General features: G+C 48.2%; 1 protein-coding gene across 1 annotated transcript in view; it reads left to right on the plus strand.

Annotated features, from left to right (window-relative positions):
• CRISPLD2 (cysteine rich secretory protein LCCL domain containing 2) overlaps nt 1-22,872 on the plus strand; it is a 67,412-nt gene that overhangs the window by 37,417 nt on the left and 7,123 nt on the right. The window contains exons 9-14 of the mRNA XM_086350178.1: nt 1,352-1,418; nt 1,920-2,050; nt 3,203-3,246; nt 6,539-6,611; nt 9,669-9,744; nt 15,981-16,114. Coding sequence (XP_086206304.1) covers nt 1,352-1,418; nt 1,920-2,050; nt 3,203-3,246; nt 6,539-6,611; nt 9,669-9,744; nt 15,981-16,114 — 525 coding nt within the window. The remainder of the gene's footprint in view (nt 1-1,351; nt 1,419-1,919; nt 2,051-3,202; nt 3,247-6,538; nt 6,612-9,668; nt 9,745-15,980; nt 16,115-22,872) is intronic.

The following is a 22,872-nucleotide window of genomic DNA, read 5'->3' on the forward strand; positions in this document are numbered from 1 at the left end:
CTTTGTTGGTTATCTATTTTATATACAGTAGTGTGTATATATTAATCCCAAAGTCATAATTTATCCCTTCCCCAATTTCCCCTTTTGTATTCCTAAATTTTCTACGTCTGTGAGTCTGTTTCTGTTTTATAAATAAGTTCATTTGTATCTTTTTTTAGATTCCACACATAAATGATAGCGTATATTTGTCTTTCTCTGACTTCACTTAGAATGGTAATCTCTAGATCCACCCATGTTGCTGCAAATGGAATTATTTTAGTTTTATGGCTGAGTAATATTCCATGGTATATACGTACCATCTTTTTTATCCATCTATCTGTTGATGGACCCTTAGTTTACTTCCATGCGGATATTGTGACTATTGCTGGCATGACCATTGGGGTACCTGTATCTTTTCGAATTAGAATTTTTCGTCTTTTCAGGATATATGCCCAGGAATGGGATTGCTGGATCACTCGCTGGTTCTGTTTTTAGTTTTTTAGGGAACCGTCATCCTATTCTCCATAGTGGCTGCACCAACTTGCATTCCCACCAAGAGTGTAGGAGGCTTCCCTTTTCTCCACACCTCTACAGCATTTGTTATTTGTAAACTTTTTAGTGATGGGTGGTACTTCACTGTGGTTTTAATGTACATTTTTTCTATTAGCAACATTGAGGATCTTTTCATGTCCCTGTTGGCCATCTGGCTGTCTTCTTTGGAGAAATGTCTATTTAGATCTTCTGCTCATTTAGGGGGCTTTCTGATGGGATTATTTGTTCTTTTTTTTATATTAAGCTGTATGAATTTATATATTTTGGAATTAATCGCTCGTGGGTCACTTCATTTGCAAATGTTTCCTCCCAGTTTGCAGGGTTTATGGTTTAAGGGACATGAATTGTTAAGGCTTTCTGGAAAGATTAATTGATATGTGTTTGTGAGCATGGTCACCATCAATGAATTTTATTCTATTACAACACCCTTGTAGTTTGACACCTGGAACTTTTAGTCTGCACATCTTTGATGATTGATATCTGAGGACTTTTTTGGTGCCTTTGAAGCCACTTGTCTTTCTTCTGGACAAGCCATTTGTCCATCTGTTCATGGAAATGTCCATCTATTTGACTTGAATCTGAAGCACATGAAAATGGTCTTTAAAGAGGCCAAGTTGAATCTGTAATTGTGTCCATGTGTCTATACACTTCAGCCTGGGTAAATTGTGACTTGCTCCCAAACAGTGTATGCTAGATCACTGACACTTTTCTATATGTAATAATAGCTTTTGAAGGGGAATAAAAACAATAAATTCATGGCGAGGTTTTATCAACGTATTTTATTCAACTTATGAAAATCATCTTCTTTCTTTCCCATCAGGTACCAGTGCCCCGCAGGCTGCCTGCACAGTGGAGCAAAGATCTTTGGGACTCTCTTTTATGAAAGTGTAAGTATGGCCAGAGCTTCTTTAAATGGCTGGCGTGGACTCCTGTCTCTGTGTTAAAAGCAGGTGGCTGGTTTTCAGGTGAACAGATTTTCTTTTTGCTCAGTAGTCAAACCCCCCTCTTAGCTGAGGCTAATAGGCATAGCTGATCCATGCCTATTTCTGGGGTCACAGATTTGTGAAGCCACTTTCGGAAATGGGGGCTGACCCCTGAGCCGATCAGTCTCTATGTTAGCCCCAGCGTTAATATGCTCCACTGGAGGGGGAGAAAGGGCTGTTTGTCACTGTTCTTAGTTTGTAAAGCAACACAGATGAGTTTTTAAAGATAAGCAACCCCAGAAACAAAGACGTGTTATAGAGCGAGGTCGGAGTCAGCAGTGGGGTGAGCCTTGGCCCGGCTTTTTGGCTTTTTGTGGGTTGAGGACAAACATCTTGTGTGTTCCTGGAAATGATTGCTGACAAAGGTGAATTCAGATGTACTTACATTCCGGCCCCGCCCTGCAGGCGTCCAGCATCTGCCGGGCCGCCATTCACTATGGGATCCTGGACGACAGGGGAGGCTTGGTGGACGTCACTAGGAATGGGAAGGTTCCCTTTTTTGTCAAGTCAGAGAGAAACGGCGTGCAATCTCTGAGGTAAATATTCTGTGATCAGGGCTCCTGAAAACTTCTTTTCTGATTGTGAGAGTATTGTTGAAACCTTGGGAAGTTCTGGACCATATAAAGAAGTGGGAAATAATACAGATGACAATGCTATAACTCAGAAATCACCCCTATAAGCTGTTTAGCGTATTTTATTCCACTGGGTTTCTGTGTGTGTGTCTAATGTGTTGAGCTTCTTGTTTGTATGTTTGCTTGTTTTTGTAGCTTTGAGGAAAGTTTATTCCATATTTGAAAGTTAATACTGCTCTTAATTATGAAATGTACATATAGCCATTAAGATATAGAAAAACAAATAAGGAAATATTGACCCCTTCTTTCCCACTTGCTCGAGATAGTCTCGGTACACAACCTTCGAAAGTGTATAGTCTTGCAGTCTGACGTGAGTTCTGAATCCTGCTTTTTCTCCCTTGCTTGTCACTGAGACCTTTTCCAACACCTCAGTAATGACTGATAGTATCTTTGAGTTTGCAGGCTAATTGTTCACTGGCATTCCCTACATACCCCCCTACCCCCGAGAATGAAGCTTTTCATTTTTTAAAAATACCTACTTGTGTTTGCAAGGTGCTTTTCACATAAGGTATGTGGATGGGTCACAAGGCAGACCATCCTTGCCGTCCTGACTTTTGGGGGATGGAGGGGGCATGGAGACCAGCAGGAGGCCGTGTCTTCATCTGTCCATGGCACCTGAGGCATAAGGTGACCAGGAGATGGTGGAACCCACTGCAGGCTCTGGGGTCAAACGGACCCAGCTCTGCCTCCTCCCCGTCTGTTAGCCATTAGGCTAACACAAATTTGTTTTCATACTTTGATAATGATATTAATAATACATGACTTCCTTTTAATCTTTTAAATGTATCATATGCATTTAAAAAGCATTGTTCTGAGGGGGCATCCAAAGGCTTTACCAGGCCTCTAGAGGGATCCTTGGCACAAAGAAGGTTAATGAGCCCTGTTCTAGAATGTTCTCAGTCTAGACCTTGCTCTGGAATGTCCTAAGGGCTTTCAGGGTGATGGGAAACAAGTAGGAAGATATGAAATTGAGGTGGAAATAAACTAAGTACAGTAACAAGGGTGCATGTTTAGAAGCAGTTCTGTTTTGTATTCACCTAATGCTTCCTTTTACAGCAAATACAAGGCTTCCAGCTCATTCACGGTGTCAAAAGTAAAAGGTAAGCTGGACAGTCTTCTCTTATATGACCACAATCCACAGGTTACCCTGGAATTTTGTTCCCCTTAGTTACTGATTTAATGGATATCATAACTGTTGATACTGCTTTTCTCAGCATTGCCACAATATTGAAGAGGTTCCTGAGAAGGATTCCTTAGCTAGTTTCTAAACATATCTGAACTTGGCATTGGCCCTAGATGGCTAAGGCTGAAACACAGGCCCGAGTTCCCAGCTGACTATCACAGAAAGACTATCGCCTGGGTCTAGAGTAGCTAACAGGCTTCATAGGCAGTATTGATTTCTACTGAGTGGTAGTGGCTACCTGGAACATTGTGTTGAGAAGGATTCTGAGGTCCAGTTCTGTGCTCAGCAGAAAACGGAGCTGGAGAGGTTAGTCATGTCTGCCACAGAGGAGAGAGTGAAACCTGGGGAAGGACGTGGCCTATATCTGCTGTATCTCGTCCAGCTTTGTACCTGACCTGTGGCTTGTTCCTTTGGCAGGGCGGCATGTGACCATGGGAGAGCAGGCTGTAATCAGAACTGGGGTTGGATTTGTAGTTGCCCAGACTGGGCACTTGCCTGGAGGGGCTCAAGCAGGCAGGGGTGCATGGGCACCACCAGCCTTCCCCTCCCTGCTGGGAAGCTGCCCGCCTACCCTCTCTTCCTTTGGGAAAGCCATGCTTGTCATTTGGCCTGGATGCCAGACACGTTGTTCAGTCGTTCAGTCGTGTCCAACTCTTTGTGACCCCATGGACTGCAGCACGCTAGGCCTTCTTGGCCTCCACTGTCTCCTGGAGTTTACTCAAACTCATATCCACTGAGTTGGTGATGCCATCCAGCCATTTCATGCTCTCTCGTCCCCTTCTCCTCCTGGATACCTGACTACCTGGTTAGATATCTTTATAAAAATATGTACCATATTTTTATAAATTTTAAAAATTTTACCACATTACAAAATTAATACCTATTTATTCCAGATAATTTAAAAATATGGAGAATCAGTAGGGAAAAAAGAAAAAAGAAGACCTAAATTCCACCACTCAGAGATAATTACTCTGAACATTTTGGTGGATTTCTATAGAGTTTATTTTCTCTCTTCATTGAGTATATACTTTGGTAATATATACACTGATATGTTCTTAAAAATTGAAATTGGTAGCCTGATTTAGTTTTTGAATAATAATATACCAAGAGTATACTTCTATACCTTCAAGTGGACTTCTGAACCTAATTTTAATGGTCTCCCCAGCATCCCATTGTGTAACAGACCCTTGTTGGACCTCTGCACAGACCCCTGCCCATCTAGATGATAGGCTCTGCTAGAGGCAGGCAAACTACAACCTTCAAGGCCAAACCCTGCCTGCCATCTGTTTTGTAAATAAAGTTTTATTGGCATGGAGCCATGCCTATTCATTTCTGTGTTGCCTAAGAATGGTTTTTCAACAGTATGTGAACTGTGAACTTCCAGATGTTCAAGCTGGTTTTAGAAAAGGCAGAGGAACCAGAGATCAAATTGCCAACATCTGTTGGATTATCAAAAAAGCAAGAGAGTTCCAGAAAAACATCTATTTCTGCTTTATTGACTATGCCAAAGCCTTTGACTGTGTGAATCACCACAAACTGTGGAAAATTCTGAAAGAGATGGGAATCCCAGACCACCTGACCTGCCTCTTGAGAAATCTGTATGCAGGTCAGGAAGCAACAGTTAGAACTGGACATGGAACAACAGTCTGGTTCCAAATAGAAAAAGGAGTATGTCAAGGCTGTATACTGTCACCCTGCTTATTTAACTTATATGCAGAGTACATCATGAGAAATGCGGAGCTGGAAGAAGCACAAGCTGGAATCAAGATTGCCGGGAGAAATATCAATAACCTCAGATACACAGATGACGCTACCCTGCATTTAGTGAAGAAGAACTAAAGAGCCTCTTGATGAAAGTGAAAGAGGAGAGTGAAAAAGTTGGCTTAAAGCTCAACATTCAGAAAACTAAGATCATGACATCTAGTCCCATCAATCACTTCATGGCAAATAGATGGGAAAACAATGGAAACAGTGTTAGACTTTATTTTTTCTGGCTCCAAAATCACTGCAGATGGTGATTGCAGCCATGAAATTAAAAGACGCTTACTCCTTGGAAGAAAAGTTATAACCAACCTAGATAGCATATTAAAAAGCAGAGACGTTACGTTGCCAACAAAGGTCCATCTAGTCAAAGCTATGGTTTTTCCAGTAGTCATGTATGGATGTGAGAGTTGGACCATGAAGAAAGCTGAGGGCGGAAGAATTGATGCTTTTGAACTGTGGTGTTGGAGAAGACTCTTGAGAGTCCCTTGGACTGCAAGGAGATCCAACCAGTCCATCCTAAAGGAAATCAGTCCTGAATATTCATTGGAAGAACTGATGCTGAAGCTGAAACTCTAATACCTGTTGCGAAGAACCAACTCCTTGGAAAAGACCCTGATGCTGGGAAAGATTGAAGGTGGGAGGAGAAAGGGATGACAGAGGATGACATCACTGACTCAATGGACATGAGTTTGAGTAAACTCTGGGAGTTGGTGATGGACAGGGAGGCCTGGCGTGCTGCAATTCATGGGGTTGCAAAGAGTCGGACACGACTGAGCAACTGAACTGAACTGAAGGCTGGTTTCTATTACAACAGCAGAGTAGAGTGGTTATAACACAGACCATAGGGCTCAGGGAGCTGGAAATATTTACTCTGACTCTTTAAGAAAGAGTTTGCTGAGGCCTGGACTGAACAAGGACAGGCTGTTAGAGACCACAGGTATTCAGTATTAGAAGTACTTCCTTAGACACAGCATTTGACCTTGAAGGAGTCACCTACCCCTCAGGAAGGGTTTGAGCAATGAGCTGAGGCTGGGAATCAAAAACCAGACCTTCAGCCTGTCCTGTGCAGCCTCAGGGGGTCTCTTAGCTCTTTTGGACCTCAGTTTCCTCGTATACGTAATTAGAACAATACCTTCCATGAGGATCCAGCGTGATAAGGTAGAGGGAAAGACTTCAAAGTAGAAAAGCACAATGCTGGCCCCACAGAGAAACTGGTAAGTGTGATGACCTTTGACCTGTAGACACACTTGGGCTGTGAGTTTTGTCTCATTCCTTGAGTGGCCCTGGGGGAGGAGTTGGGAGCACTGGGGCCTGGTGCCTGCTGGGTGCTCACCCTGGCTCTCATCCGAGTTCAGAGGCCCTAGTAGCCCCCAGGACCAGCAGCCCCTTTCAGTCTGGAAGCCTGAGGCTCAGGCCCGCCCATGACCTGTTGCTCCCATTCACAGTGCAAGACCTGGACTGCTACACCACCGTGGCCCAGCTCTGCCCGTACGAGAAGCCGGGGACACACTGCCCAAGGTAAGGCTCCCTGGCATCTGGATTTGCAAACACGGGGTCTGGGCTGCGGGGTGGGTAGGGTGGTCAGCGCACGCAGCCACGCACGGCTGAGTTCTAGACGCGGCCCTGGCATGTGTCCACCTAGGAAGTCATTTGCTTTGTGGTCTGAGTCAAGGGCCCACCCAACTTCTCCCTGAGACCGCTCATTCTCAGCCCTGGCTGCACACTGGACTTGCCGCAGAGGCATTAAAAGGACGAATCCCGATCTCCAGGGGTGGCCCAGGAGGGCATCGCATCTTTGGAGGCTTCTGCATGAGTCCCTTGTGCAGCCCAGTGCCTGCAGCCCGCCATGAGGGACTTACCTGAGAAGGTGATTTGCCCTGCTCACTGTCGCATCCACTAGCAGGAGAGAGTATGTGCTTAGTTGCTCAGCCGTATCTGACTCTTGCGACCCCGTAGACTGTAGCCCGCCAGGCTCTTCTGTCCATGGCAAGAATATTGGAGTGGGTTGCCGTGTCCTCCTCCAGGGGATTCTTCCCAACCCAGGGATCAAACCCAGGTCTCCCGCTTTGCAGGCGGATTCTTTACCATCTGAGCCACCAGGGAAGCAGAAGAGAGTATTTGACTTCATTTGCTGCTAAGCTCTTCCCAGGCCCCAAGACAGACCTCAGGACCTGTCATTCTTGACCCCTTAGATCAGCTGAGAACTCTGGAAGCTGGTTGACACTGGTCCCCTTGGAATCTGCTCTTTGATTCTTATATTTGATCTGTGATATTTTCTGTGGGTCACTTTAGAACAAGCTTGTTAAAATCCAGCTTTTTGGAGGTAAAACTTACACACAGTGAAGTCCACCAGTAATAAGCATACAGGTGGGTGTGTTTTGAACAGTGTGCACCACAGTCCCGATAGAGGACGTTTTCATCACCGCAGCAGGTTCCCTTGTAGTCCGTTCCCCTCCCTCCGCCCTCTCCTGTATCCCTTCCAGCCCCTGATCAGCTTCCTGTCCCTACAGTCGTGCCTTTTCTGAAATCTCATGTACATGGAGCCATCACAGCAGAGACTTGGGTGTCTGGCTTCTTTCACTCCACACGATGCTTTGCAATTCACCTGTGTCCTAGAGCCAACGGGTGATTTGTTTCTTCTTTCACATTGCCGAGTGGTGGTCCACTCTGTGGATGTACCACAGTTTGTCTAAGGAGTGAGTTTTATACACATCTGCCTGAACCTTACTTGGCTGGTTTTTGGAAGATGGTGCGTCATAACTAAAGAAGAGGTGCCTCTGAAGTACCTATTAGACCCTCTCAGAAGATGGGGATGTAGCACCCCCTGAGCCCTTCTCCTGGCCTGGAGGCCTGTGGGTTCTCCAAGGGGAAGACTGACCTTAAAACCAACAGGTGAGGGACTTCCCTGGTGGTCCAGTGGTTAGGACTCCTGCTTCCATGGCAATGAGCACGGGTTTGATCCCTTGTTGGAGAACCAAGATCTTGCATGCTGGGTGCAGCGGACCCCCCAAAACCTAGCAGGCGGAGACCCCGAGGGTGAGCAGGAGGAACCCCGGGAGGGTGCTGACGAGGGAGAGGGGGCTGGACTGGGCCCCAGACTCCTCCCCTTGGCTACTCACGTTCCCCTTGGGGCTTTCTCACTGCCACTGCCACCTCCACCACCACGCTGACCTGCCCTGAATGTTCAAGGGAAAACGTCCCTTTAATATTTCCCCGCATGTTAAAGAGAAGCAGAAGGAAGTAATTTCAGAAAGTACAAACAAAAAGAAAAACTTGACATACTACAAGTATCCAGAATGTTTCTGACCTCTCATTCTAGAAGCAGGAAAGAACATTCTTACCCAGATTCTCTTTTTTTTTTTTCTGTTTAAATCTCAGACACATCCTTGTTCTCTCTGCCCACTCTGCCCCTTCGCCCCAAAGGACCCTTTCCACTTCCCGGTCGCTCTGCCTGGCTCTCTTCCCCTTCGGCATCCTGCCTGTCTCTGGGCCAGAGGGCTTCCGGCTGCCTTTTTGGTTTCTTGGTCCCTGGGCTCCAGCCCATGTGTGCCTGTGGCAGATGAAGACAAAAGACCTTTTCTTAAGTCAAGCTTGTGCTCTTTCTTGGTTTGAGAGGCTCCAGTTTGAGGCACTGTCCTCATCCCCTGTGGCAGGGATGTGGTGACTGACATAGCAGTGAGCAAACCCTTCCTGCCCCAGGTTATCAGTGTTCCCTCCCTGGAATATTCTGTGACTCACAGAGGTGAGCACCCCCACCCTTTCCTCATCCAAAACAGGGCAGTGGCCTTAAAAAAAAAATCTATTGATTACAATCTCTATAAGGTACCCGCAGTGTGAACCGGCAAACACCCAAGAATGGGAGATACAACCCCTTACAATTGCATACTCACCTCTGCTAGATTTTTGTTTCATTTCACCTCATTGTTTGTGCATGTCTTTTAATATGAAGAGCTTTTTTAAAAAAAATTTTATTGCAGTGTAGTTGATTTACAATGTCGGCTTAGTTTCAGGTGTACAGCAAAATGAATCAGTTATGTAATCAGCTATTGCTGTTGCTCAGTAGTGTTAGGCTCTGTGACTCCATGGGCTGCAGCATGCCAAGCTTCCCTGTCCTTCACCGTCTTCTGGAGTTGGCTCCAACTCATGTCCATTGAGTCGGTGATGCCATCCAGCCACCTCATCCTGTCACCCCCTTCTCCTCCTGCCCTCCATCTTTCCATCTATATCTACTCTTTGAGATTCTCTTTCCTTAGTCATTACAGAGTACTGAGTATAGTTGCTCGTGCTATACAGTAGTATAGAGTGGGATCTTACAGTAGGTCTATTTTATATATAGTAGTGTGTATATGTCAATAAAATTCTACATGTGCTTTTAAGAAAAGGAAAAATATCTTTTATCACTGCTAGGGCGAGAGAGGTATATATGTATTTTTTCTTAAAGAGTAGACTGTGGTAATAATTGCCTTTCATCTAAGTACTAAATCTTGATGAGCAAATAGAGGGCCAGCTGCTTTTCTCAAGAAGTTTTGTTTTCTGCCGATGATAACCATTCCCTAAATGCTTCTTGTTTTCCAGAGTTCGCTGTCCAGCGCACTGCAAAGACGAGCCATCCTATTGGGCTCCCGTGTTTGGAAGCAACATCTATGCAGACGTGAGTATTCTGGCCTTATCGGTGACCGCCTCACAGAAACCACGTCCCAGGGTCTGGACATCAGAAACTTAAAATCTCATTCCTGTGCCTCTAGATAAATTTATACCATCCATTTCTGCTACCAGTGCTCTAGTTTCTGCATTTTCAGAAGTATTTGTGCTTCCACCAATGTGTGCTGATGAACGCAGACATGGGTGTGCCTCCTCTTACCCAGACAGCTTCAGAGTTTGGTGAACTGACTCCTGCTCCCTCACTGACAAGCTCTTCTCATGTGAAGGCTGCCATGCATCACATACTGCACTCCCCCAGATACTTAATAACCTTTCTGGCTCTCCTGATGCTTGTGCAGCTGTTGGTCTTCTCTACTCATTGCATTTCTTTTTGGCTATGTACATACACTGAGCTAAAAGCACACAGAAGAAAATGCAAACTCCCACCAATTTGCCTCCTGTGATAACCACTCTTATTATATTCCACTTTTCCATCCTAACTTTAGCAAGGAAACTTTAGCTTGGTTGTTTTTTAAGTTTTATTGAAATATAGTTGATTTACAGAGTTGTGTTAATTTCTACTGTACAGAAAAGTGACTCAGTTACACATACATATTCTTTTTCATACTCTTTTCTATTCTGGTTTGTCACAGGATGGTGAATATGGTTCTCTGTGCTCCAGAGTAGGCCCTTGTTGTTTATCCATCTTACAGATAAGAGTCTGCAGGTGTGGCTCCTACAGAACAAGGTCTCTCCCTCCTGTGATCCAGGGTTTAGGGACACGGTGACCCAGGAGATGTGAATACGGTCACAGCTCTGCCCGGCAGGCTCTGTGATCTTCTTGACCAAGCCATTCACCTCTGTGTAGAATGAGCCAGGGCTGGGGTTTTCTAGTTCGGGGAATCCTCCAGATCTGAAAGTCCATGAGTAGATCAGCTTCACTCAACCCCAGCTAATGTTTTTGCTCAGCTTTCCTCATCTTCATTTCTGTAGTTCCCCTGCATCCACTATCGCCACCCCCACCTTTGCCTCCATCTGCCTTCATTTATTCTGGACTCCTGTAGTGTGAGCTCACTGAGTTCTATAAAGTCAAAGCAAACTTCATGACTGACCTCCCCCCACTCCTCATCTTTTTTTCCTCTCCTCTTTAAATGAGCCTTTTTTTTTTTTTTTCTCCTTGAAAGGTGCTTAGCTAAAATGGAGCTCTACAAGTTTAATGAGGGAATAAAACAATGTGAATCAATTGTTATACCAAATATTTAAGCCAAAACCTGCTACTGAAAGACAAAGTCTTTGATTTTCAAGTGCTTTAAATATAAAAGGACGAGCAAGATGATTCTAGTAAAGTACAAAAAGACAAATAGATAAAGCTGGAGTGGCAATATTGCTATCTGATAAAGTGGAATTTAAACATACTGAATGGGACGATACAATTCATTATGCAGTGGCACAAAAGGTACAATTAATGTAAATGTGAAATTCAAGTCCATGTGCTCCAAACAGTGTAGCAGCTAAACATATAAAGCAAAAAAAAAAAAAAAAAAGTTTAGAAATGCAAGGAAAACTTGATGAAATTTTAATAATAATATAAGGCTACATTTTACTTTGTTATAGGTTCTTAAAAACATCATCACTAGGTATTGTTACTCCCATCTTACAGAGACGGACAGGGAGGCTCAGAATAACCTGCCCCAGATCACGCCACTGGCAGTGGCAAAGGCGAGATGCAGATGAGGGCGTGTCTTGTCTTTGGGTCTGTTCTGCCTGCATGAATATTGCTGCACTTCTGAATACACAGGTGTGAACAGGCCTGTGTGAAAACCTGTATTCAGTCTCTAAGTTATTCACTAGGATTTTGAGCTTTTGACATCACTGTGCCGGTGCCCATGACAGGGCTTGGCGTATAGTAATTGTTCAATTAATGTTTGTTAAAAGAATAAGTAGATAAAAATACTGCAGTAGTCAATGCCTAAACATCTCTTGAGAAAATTTTTTAAAAAAGGAAGGAAGGAAGGGAGAAAGAAAGAGAAAACTAACCCCGTTTCAGAGGCTCTTTTCTGGCCTCGGTTTCTAGGTCACTCTGTATTCTGGGAAATGATGATGCCCCTGGAAAATGTCTGTTTAGCTAAGAGATTTATTTTGGGAGAGTTGTCTCCAGGCCTTTGAAGGACCCAACAGTGCCTCCCTCGGCGAGCGTTCCTTGGCAGACCCCGCACTTTGTGGTGAGCTGCAGGCAGGGGGAGCACCAGGGTACAGCCTGTGAACCACGTCTGGGTCAGAAGATGCAAAAACTCAAGCCCTGGCTGTGACATTAAACAGGCCTGGGATGGTGGATGAGCCTTGCCCTGTTCTGAACCTCAGTTTTCTGATCTGTCCCATCTCCCTCTGTGGCTCCTTGAGTTCTCACACTCGTGCGTGCACCAGAATCCCCAGAGGGCTTGTTCAGACAGAGTTCCGGGTCCCACCCCCACCGCGTTTCAGACTCGGGGGTCTGGGGCAGAGCCAGGGAATCTGCATTTCTAGCAAGTTCCCTGGTGGTGCTGATGCTGCTGGTCTGAGATGGCACTTCAAGGACCCCTCGGTTGGAGATGACAGTCCTGTGGGAATTTTCGATAATGGTGATGGTAAGAGCAATGATTATGGTGGTGTTTGTTTTGTTACCTGACATCTGTTGAGCACTTGCTGTGTGCAGGCCTGCATTTAGCCTGTGATCTTTACATAATCACCTCGCTAGCCCCTCTCGGGGTCTTATTGAACCCTGTGGAATAGTGTGCAGCTTGCCGGCTCTGAGCAGCAGTCCTGACTCTGCTGTTTGCCAGCCCAGTGATTTGGGGCAAGTCTTTAAACCTCTGTTAAGAGGGAATAATAGTGGTGGTGGTGATGATGACATAATAATAATGATGACGATGATGATACTGTGTAGGTTACTGGGAGTTACTGTATCAATCACTTGAAACACTCAGAACTTGGCCTGTAGTGATAAATGCTCAGAAAGATTACCTATGATGATCCCTGCTTTATGTTGAGAAGATAGAGCCTCTGAGGGTTAAAATAGGTCATCCAAGGCCACCCAGCCAACCAGTGGTGGGGGCAGGGGTGCTGAGACCAGATCTCTGTTGATAGTGCTTGTGAATAAGTATCCAGATACCGGTGTTGCCAATATGTTGGTGTTGGAGAAGACTCTTGAGTGTCCGTTGGACAGCAAGGAGATCAAACCACTCAATCCTAAAGGAAATCAACCCTGAATATTCATTGGAAGGACTGATGCTGAAGCTGAAGCTCCAGTATTTTGGCCATCTGATGTGAAGAGTCGACTCACTGGAAAAGACCCTGATGTTGGGAAAGGTTGAGGGCAGGAGGAGAAGGGGACGACAGAGGATGGGATGGTTGGATGCATCACTGGCTCAAAGGATATGAGTTTGAGCAAACTCTGGGAGATGATGAAGGACAGGGAAGCCTGGCCTGCTGCAGTCCGTGGGGTCGCAGAGTCGGACACAACTGAGTGACTGAACAACAACGAAGTTGGTGTTGCCTCGGGTCTTGAGGAGAGAAAGCAGATACCTTGTACCTTTGGGGAAGCAGAGGTGAGAGGAGACGTGTGGGAGGAGGAAGCGGAGGAGAGTGTTTGTCTGCCATCAGCAGTGGAAGGCGTGTGCAGTGATCACCAGCCCATGCAGTGAGGAGGATGAGGTCCTGGGTGTGAGGGTCCCATGCCTGCTGTTATCGTGGGAACTTCTGTACCGCTGGTGCCCAGACACCCTCGGGGGCCGGGGCAGAGGACCGTCCCAGAGGCCCCAACACCGGAGCACCTGGCCTCTTGGCAGCTGTGGTCAGAGGATATGCCTCCTGGGCAGGCCCTGGGTCTGGTCACTCATAGAGTGTGAGCAATACAGAGAGGGAGACGGAAGAACCCCCAGTCCTGCCCACCGGCGTACAGTGAGCCCCAGCTCAGCCCTGCAAACAGCAAACGTAGGAGGATTCCACAACGATCATTTCCTTCGTAGAGTCTCCCTGCCTCTCTTTGAGACGGAGCAGACTTATTGCTTGTTAATCTTCTAGGGACACAAACCCTTCTGAGAACTGGAAAGTTGTGGATCCTTCCTCCGAGGAGGTGGGGGTGGAGAAGGCTTCTTTGTATTGATAAAGTTGACCAACCATCCCAGTTTGCCTGGGATGCTGGGTTTCCCAGGCTCAGTGCTAAAACCTCGAAAGTTCTTGCCAACACTCTAGGCCCACAGAGTTCTGCCTGCAGCCTCAGGGCCTCGCAGATGTCCCGGAGCCTGCTTCAGGCTAAGGAATCCGGCCCTTATCTGTTTAATGTATGAACTGAAGACAAGATATGTTCACGCAGGATTAGAAAAACTGGCCTTCAGCGCCTCAGGTCAGTCAGTGGCGGGAAGCAAGAAATCCAGTTCTCTCGTCGTTAGTGTGAGGGTGCCAGTCGGCTCTGAGACTCTCCAGCTTTTAACAGCAATATTAACTTCCCAGGGAGCGGGCAGGGCGGGGCCTTCTATCGTGAGTGTTTTCCCTTCTTCTGCAAAACCAGCAGCTTGTTTGGAATAGCCTGGATTTGGAAGGGACATGGCAGGAGCTGGCAGTCTGCAGGGATGTTGGGTCTTTCTCTCTGCCTCTGACCCTCCAGTCTACCTCTTGCAAGGACCCTTGGAATTCCACTGGACCCACTGGGGTAATTTAGGACCCTCTCGTCTCGAGGTCCCTAGCTTTGTCACGTCTTCAGAGTCTTTGTGCTGTGTCAGGTCACGTGCCCACATGTTTCAGGAATGAGGGTGGGCATCTTCAGTGGGCATTTCCGTTATTCTGCTGACCACAGAGGCTCAGACTTGACCCTTCGCCTGATCTTGTTTGGAATTGCTACTAAACCATGAAGTGTCTTCAGGGCCTTGGCAATGTTGTCCAGTCTCACTGAGCCTGTGTTTCTGGACTATAAAATGGGAGTAACGTAGTCACCCATCTCACTGGAAGATGAAATGAGATGACAAGCAAAAGCAGCCCAGGGCTGGTATTCAGTAAGCTTAGTCGCCATCAGCTCTGCTCGCCGTGGGAGCCTGTCGACTCCACAGGTGGGCCGGCCCCCCTCGTGCCTGCAGCCCTGGCTGCACCTGGCAAACACAGCCTCAGGCTTCACCCCAGAGCAGCCAAATCTGTGGAATCAGGGGGCATAGGAAGGGCATCACCAGGTAAAGACCACAGCTGCAGTGAGGGTGGAGGCTCGCTGCCAAGGCCAGCGTCGGAGTCCAGCACAGGCTGGATAAAGGACCGCAGAAGGGTGTTACTTTGAGTCGGCCTCAGCATCACCTGGCCCTCACCTGAGGGGATGGTTCTGAGTCTGTAGGTACGTCAGGGTGAGCTCCAGGAGCCTGCATCTTTCACAAGCACTGGCCTCCCCAGCCCTGAATGAGTCTCCCCAGCTTTGAGAAACGTTGATTAATTACTCTCAGACAACCCAGTCTGAAGAGCGTTTTTCTACTGGATAAGTCAAGACCCTAATGGAAGTTGAACCCGACGATTGTCCTACCCAGGGATTGGATGACTCAATGACTTTAGAAAACAGCGTCTCCTGCCCTTGCTTGAAACAGGGGCTTGTGTGGCACCTGGAGTGAACCCAGATGCCCCAACGGCCCTCATGGCCCCAAGTGACTGGCCCCTGCTCACCTCCTCCCCCCTCTCCTGCTGCTTGCTGTCTGACTCACTGTGTTCCAGCCACCCTGGCCCCTTTTTCTATTCTTTGGATATGACAAGTTCACTGTGCTCCAGGGCCTTTGCACGGGCTGCTCCCTCTTCCTGGGACACTCCTCCCAGAGACGTCCCCATGCCTGTGGGAGTCTTCCCATATTAACTGTTCTAAAAGAGCCCCTTAATCTTATCTCATGATCAGGTTTTGTTTTCTTCGTGGGTGAGTTCCTCGTTTGTGTATTTGTTTGTCTGTCTCTCTTGACTCCGTGAAGGCAGAACCTTTATTTTGTTCCCCCCGAATCCTCTTGCATCTAGTACAGTGCCCGGCACATAGTAGGTGTTCAGAAAATATTTGTCAAAATAGGAACGAATGAGGGATGAGGCCAGGTCTCGCTGGAGAGGCCGCGGAGGAATTGAGGTAGTGATGGTTACTTCCTAGGGTTTGGTGGGGTCAACATCCTACCAACCAGCAAGCCAAGGCACGGTTGACCCCATGAGGGTGTGACTGAAGGCCTGACCTTCACACTAATCACAGCCCTCCTGCACTTTCAGACTTCCAGCATCTGTAAGACTGCCGTGCATGCAGGGGTCATCCGAAACGAGAGTGGGGGCTACGTGGACGTGATGCCCGTGGATAAAAAGAAGACCTACGTGGCCTCGCTCAGGAATGGAGTCCAGTCTGAAAGGTAGGGCTGCTTTCTTGGACACTCAACACCCAAGGCCTGTGGTGGCCGTTGGAGAAGGGCCACAGTCAGTGCCCTTTAATATAAAGCTTGGGCAGACTTGGCGCGTGTTCTCAGTAGAACACCCAGGACAAGCCTGTCCTTCTCTCTTCCTTTCTTTTTTCAAAATAAGAGCTTGTTTCTCTGCCCAGCGCATGTTTTTGTAGACAATTTAGAGGTGTCAGAAAAGCCCCAAGGAAAACCATCACCCATTTCCTCTCACCTGGGGGAGTTAGAGATCTTTGGTGTGCGTCCCCATGGTCCTTTTTTCGGAATGTATGTGTGCATGCCCCCCCGCCCCTCCCCTCAAAAGACAAAGGGATCAAGTTATAGTCACACAGCAGTTCTCTAGCTGCGTCACAATATAGCTGCATTCCGTTACCCAGCTAAGAGCCGAGTCTGGAGTGCAGCAGACCTAGGCTCTGCTCCTTCCCAACTTTGTGACCCAGAGCCGGTTGCCTGGTTTCTCAAGCCTCCGCTTTCTGGCCTGGAACGTGGGGAGAACTACAGTCCCCACCTCTGGGGGGTGTTGCAAGGCTGACGGGGCTGTTGCCCAGCTTTTCTGGCCAGGACACCAGCCACATTGGACTGGGGCCCACGCTGATGACCGCATTTACTTTAATCACCTCTTTGAAGTCCCCTTCTCCAAGTACAGTCACGTTCCGAGGGCAGCGGGGATTGGGAGGTCCACATGGGAACTTGGGGTGGGGGCGCACAAGCCAGCTAGCCCACTCCAGGGGAAATGATGAAGATGTTGTACTTGGGGGACCGCTTTGGAAAAGGCATATAGAGTCAAGGGTACAGACTGTGCCGGGCCCCGTGAAACCCAGGCTGTCGTGGCTCCCTGGCACTCTGCCACTGTCCGCACCCTCCCAGCCTCCTGGGGCGCTGCAAGGGCGGACCCTGCAGAATCAAATGACAGGGATCCTGGCAGGGGGTAGGGGCGCACGGGGTGTGCTCGGTCACAGCCATCAGCCACAAACACCCGGAGTTAGTGGCTTCTGCGTTTTCTCCTTCAAAGCCTGCAACCTCTGTGTGGGAAAAGCTTAATGAAGGGAAATTCCATTGATTTAATGGGAGGGAAATGAAGCAGCTGATTAGGTGGAATTTCCTGGTGGGGCTGGAAAGAAATCCCAGGACACCCATCTCTTGAGTTCACTGTGTCCCTTTGAAAGAGAAAACGCCTTGGTGAGAAGCTGATAGGCTGGCCTTCTTATCCTTGAGAGGGCCCCAGCAGCTCCACCCCCGCCCTAGGCTGGGACACAGGGGGGTCTCTAGGGAGGACTGGGGACCAACAGAGGGTCCCCCAAAGTGCCTTCTTCCCCACTGTTGACTGCCCCCGTCCATCTGTAGTTCTCTCTGCCCAAGGAGCCGCCTGAAATGCTGTCGTTCTACCTGCCCTTGATGCTCACGGTGCCTTGGCTCCAGGGCCCCCCAGGATCCCCCAGCCCGAGGGTGCTCAAGTCCTTATTGTCGTTGTGGTTGTTTAGTCGTTCAGGCACGTCTGACTCTTGTGACCCCATCAACTGTAGCGCGCCAGGCTCCCCTGACCATGGGATCTCCCAGGCAAGAATACTGGAGTGGGTTGCCATTTCCCTCTCCAGGGGATCTTCCTGACTCAGGGATCAAACCCACGTCTCCCACATTGGCAGGCAGATTCTTTACCTCTGAGCCACCAGGGAAGCCCCCAAGTCCTTATATACAGTGACAAAGAACAGGAGGCCGTCCACATCCATGGACTCCACAGCCACGGGTGGACGTGGAATGGATACAGAGGGCTGACTGTGTCTCACGGGCAGCCTTCCCCAGGCCCCGGAGTGGTTGATGCCCACTACTCAGACAGGTTCTACTGAGCAGACAGTTTGCTTCCCTTCCTTCTTGGGCTCTTTCCCCCTGAGTAGGTCGTGCAGGCTGAAATCTGTGATCAGCTGAATTCTGTGGTGAGCTTCCCGACCTGTAGAGGGAAAATGATAGCAGCCACCTCCAGTGTTGGGGAAAACAGTGGGTCTCCAAGTAGGCTCTGCAGAGCAGCATCCAAATTGACTGGGAGTTTGCTAGAGAAGCACATTCTCTGGCCGACCCGGGACAGACACTTGGGGAGCGTAGCCTCCCCTTGGGGGCCCTGACTCCTGCTGGAGGGTGACCGCTGCTGCCAGAGGGGGTGATGCAGGGTGGCCACGTCCCGGCACACACAGTTGCACTGTCCGTGATTCTGATAGTTTGTGAGGTAGTGTATCTGCGGGGGCCCAGACCCATGCCGGGATGGGTGGGCGCCAGGGGTAGTCTGCCCTGCGTGTGCAGGGGAGAGGCCAGCCCAGAGGGAACATGGGGTCTGAGGGCAGCTGGGAGCCCTCTGCACTGCTCGTCAGCCGGGTGTCCTGGGGCAGGCAGTCTCCCCAGGCCTCCGTCAGTGTCTGCTGTGAGGATTAAATGAGAAAGTATGTGCAAAGCGCTCACCAGCGGCTTAGAGCAAGTGTCTAATAGACCCGCTGGTCTGGCCGTTATGACACCTCAAGGCCAGTTTTGAACCTCAGGACGCTTTGGTTCTTTTCACGTAGGGTCAGGTAACGCGACTCTAGGAAGTAGCCTACATGGATTATTCCAGGACAAGGGAGAAAGCATCGTGCAGGAATTACTCTTTCATCCTGATATCCATCCGTTCCGCATGCTCTCACCTATCAGATGTAACACATGGGGTGAACCCTTACAGTGTCCCAGGCACTGGGACCCAGCGGGGAACACATAGTCCCCATCTCCGCCTCCCGGGACTTGTCACCTGGTTGCAGGACAGACAGTGCAGAAATAACAACTTCAGTAGCAGGGCACAGGCATCTCTGCTGTGGAGGGTGGTGCCGGGAGCCGAGCACACCCAGCAGGGCCCCATCTTACTGTCAGGAGGGGCCTCTGTGGTAATGTGGCTCCTGCAGAGATGTCTGGCTGCCCCAGGCAGGGCAGCCCCCTCCTCCCCTTCTTTAGATGGGACCTCAGAGCCCCTCTGCGTACAGACCAGTGCTGAGAAATTTCCCTGGAGCCTGTTCCCATTAGGGACTGTGGGAACCCAGCCTGAGGCTGGTGACTCTGTCCTCAGTGTCTGCAGGGCCCCTGGAGTGGTCATAGCTGTCCCAAGGGAGACTGTGGACACTGGACATACAGCACCCGTTCACAGAAAGCCACCTTTAAATTTAGGGAATCCTTCAATCAGTCAAACAAACAAACCTCCTCAACAGAATTCTCAGTACACGGACCAAAAGTTGGTTCTGCGTCAAAGTGTCTTCAGTTTAGCAATTGTCTTTTTCTAGAAGAGGATTTCCTGAAAGTTTTGAAAGATGACCATGCAGAACCGGGACCACGTAAGACGACAGGCACTTTCTCTCTCTCTCACACACATGTGCCCATGAAAGCATGGAAGGGAAAGGAATCCGGGAGAACTTTAGATGTTGGGACCTGGGTTTGTCCAGATGTTCTCAGAAAGAAGTGACAGCTGGAAGAATATCAGTTCAGGATTTTTTTTTTTTTTCCTGAGGCCAGGACTGATTTTAAAGACAGATTTCACAATGAGATTGGGAAATATACCAAACAATGACAGATAATACTCTTGGTCACAATGACCTGTTTACAGAGGTTGATGGTATATACGTGGATCAATGTTTACCCAAATAGTAGGCCACCTGGAGTAGCATTTATGGGGCAGCTCCTGTGTGCTGGGCACTGTCCCTGGGGCTGGGGCCACAGCAGGGTCAGAAGAAGCCAAAATTCTTGTCCTCAGAGGCCTCTGTCTACTGGGGCATGTACAGATACATACCGTGAGCCACACAGGGGATTTAGAAACAAATGATTAGAGCACAGTTGATCTACAGTGTTGTGTTAGTTTCAGGTGTACAAGACAGTGAGTCAGTTCTACATGTGCATATATCCACTTTTTTTTTTTAGATTCTTTCCCCAACACATGGGGATTTTAAGGTTTCTAGTAATCATAGTGAAAAAGAAACAGAAGGGAGAATTTAGAGTACATTCATTTCATCCAATGAATCAACATTATTATTGTTTCAATATGTACAAACAGAAGTGTTGGTGGGAAACTTGCACTCCTCTTTTCTCATAAGAGCTGGGAAACCCAGCGGGTGTGTCACACACACAACGCGTCTCAGTTTGGGTGAGCTGCATTTCAAGCCCTCGGTAACCACCGTGAGCTCCAGGAGTCTCGAGGGTCAGGTGTCTGAAACTCTCTCAACTTGTGCAGAAACTCTGGGAAGCAGAAACCACTGGGCCATTATTTCCAGATGGAATGAGCTTTGCACTCTCCCCCAGGCTGGCTGGACCAAGCTGGGCTGGTTTCCCCCGGCGTCTCCCTCCCTCTCTGCTCCTGTTTCCCAGCACTCTCAGATCTGTACTACCATTAGCTCAGCTCACCTCCCAACAGTCCCATGAGGCAGAGACCACAGTTACCCACATGTATCAATAAGGAAAGGGAGGCTTAACAGAGAGGTTAAAGGACTTGCCCAAGGGCACCCCAATAAGCGGCAGGGCCCATACTTGAACTCAGGCTGGTAACCAGCACATGTGACTTCTCACTGCAGACAAGTTGTTGACCGAAGAAGGGGCTGGGGTGAGCCTTAACACTCCTAAGGTACACTTGTTTGTAAACTTTACGAATATTAATTAGAAGAGAAATACTTATTATTTAAATAATAGTGCTTCCCTGGTAACTCAGACGGTAGAGAATCGCATCTGGGACCCCTCTGTACTGCTTGCCAGCTGGGTGTCCTCGGGCCGGCAGTCTCCCCTGCCTCTGTCAGTGTGTCCTTACAATGCAGGAGACTCAAGTTTGATCCCTGGGTCAGGAAGATCCCCTGAAGGGAATGGCAACCCACTGCAGAATTCTTGCCTGAAGAATACCATGGACAGAGGAGCCTGGCGGGCTGTATAGTCCAAGGGGTCAGCAAAGAGTCAGACATGACTGATCAACTGACACTTTCACTTTCTATTTAAATAATATGTCTAGGGATTAGAAAAGAAGTGTTCCTATAAGCATTCTGTTAATCTCTGTTAACTGCTTTTTTTTATAACTTTTCCAGGCTTCCCCTACCCCACCCTGGGCAATACACATAAAAATGAAAATGGAGATTGTATTTTTTTCCCTAAAAAAATATTTTCTAAAATTGTTTTCTCCTAAAAAATATTTTCTATTTCATGAAATGAGATGAAGAGGTTTGAGGATTCCTTGGGGATTGGGCTTATGCATGGATAATTCACTCGCCGCCGTGCACCTGCCCACCATTCCCTTGATGGGAGAATGTGGTTTCAGTCTTGTGGGGTGACGCTGTCCATGGCCCAGGGCTTGAGCTCCGGTCAAGTGCACAGCACTGACCCAGAACCTTCCCTGGATGAGCTCATTCACCTCCTACAGGGCCCCTGAGGAGGGGGTGCTTTTGCAAATTCTGTCCTCAGAAGCAGAAACTGAGGCTCAGAGAAATGGATTAACCACCCCAAGGTCTGATAGATAAGATCTGGAACTATTTCTGTCTGACTCTTGAAGTTTCCTGGAAGATCAGTAGAGGGTGAGAATCTGGGAGAACAGATTAGAATATTTAAAAAAATGTTTATGTATGTATAATACGCTATACATATAAATACATACATGTTCTTGTATGCATATAAGTGATATTGCTTAGTACTAAAAAAGATGTTGCACATTTAAAGCCAGGATAGCAATCCTCTGCCATCCTTTTGTCGCTGGGTTCCATACCCCCGGGGTTAGCTGCCAACTAGTGGACCGTCCATCCCAGGACAGAGGTACACTGTCCTCTCTCTTTAATCCAGTCTCTGTCATGTGCTGCCAAACGCCAACCACTTCCTCCCTGAGTAATTTTCGCCCGCAGGAGTGAGCTTCCAGGAAAAGCCTTATGCTTTTGGCTCCTGGCGGACCTGCAACCTCCCCCCCTCCCAAGGGGCTCCCAGAGTTTGAGCCCCAACTGCCATGTGGGGTTGGCCAGTGTGGTCCTCAGCAGTGGTGTGGCCACAGCCCATCCATTTAGGATGAGGGTTGGGAAAGGGTCCCAGAGCATCCACAGAGCTGCATCCGTGTCCCAGCTGCACCTGGAACAGGTGTTCTGTTTGGGGCAAATCACGTCACCTCTCAGAGCCTTGCTTTCCTTTCTGTAAGTGGGAGGAACCCTGGAGATCTCTCGGGGGGCTGCGGGGACTGGATGGGGTAAGATTACATAACGAACGGAGGCGGCAGTGGGGTGCGGCGGTGTGTGTGCCAGACACAGCCGCTGGCTGGGAGAGCTGAGCACTGGTGCCCAGGGCAGGTGAGGGGCCGTCACAGCACTCCCCAGGGCTGGGCTGTGACACCACCCGAGGCTACAGTGCCTCAACCTTTCCCAGATCTCCCATCCCAGCTCGTCAAGTAGATCAGTGACCCTGGGGATGCCCCAGAGGCTTCCCAGGCCAGCTCCGGTTCTTCCCCAGTTCTCAGAGGGGGTTTTTGTGCTGGTTTTCCCTCCCTTCCCCCTCCCTTTCTCTTTCTTTCTCCCTTCCTTCCTTCCTTCCTTTCTTTCTCTTTGTCTCTTCCTCCTCACCCCCTAACTTTTCATAGTAAGATTAGAGAAATTTCAAGAAATAGTGCAAATAGTTTTAAGAAACTACTATCACAGAAAATGCCACTGTAAACACTCTAGTGGTTTCCTTCCAGATTTTTTTTCTGTTTGCACAGTAACAGT

Source organism: Bos grunniens, chromosome 18 (genome assembly GCF_055505025.1).
Source record: "Bos grunniens cultivar Pamir isolate PY7600 chromosome 18, Bosgru_T2T1.0, whole genome shotgun sequence".
Lineage (NCBI taxonomy): Eukaryota > Metazoa > Chordata > Mammalia > Artiodactyla > Bovidae > Bos > Bos grunniens.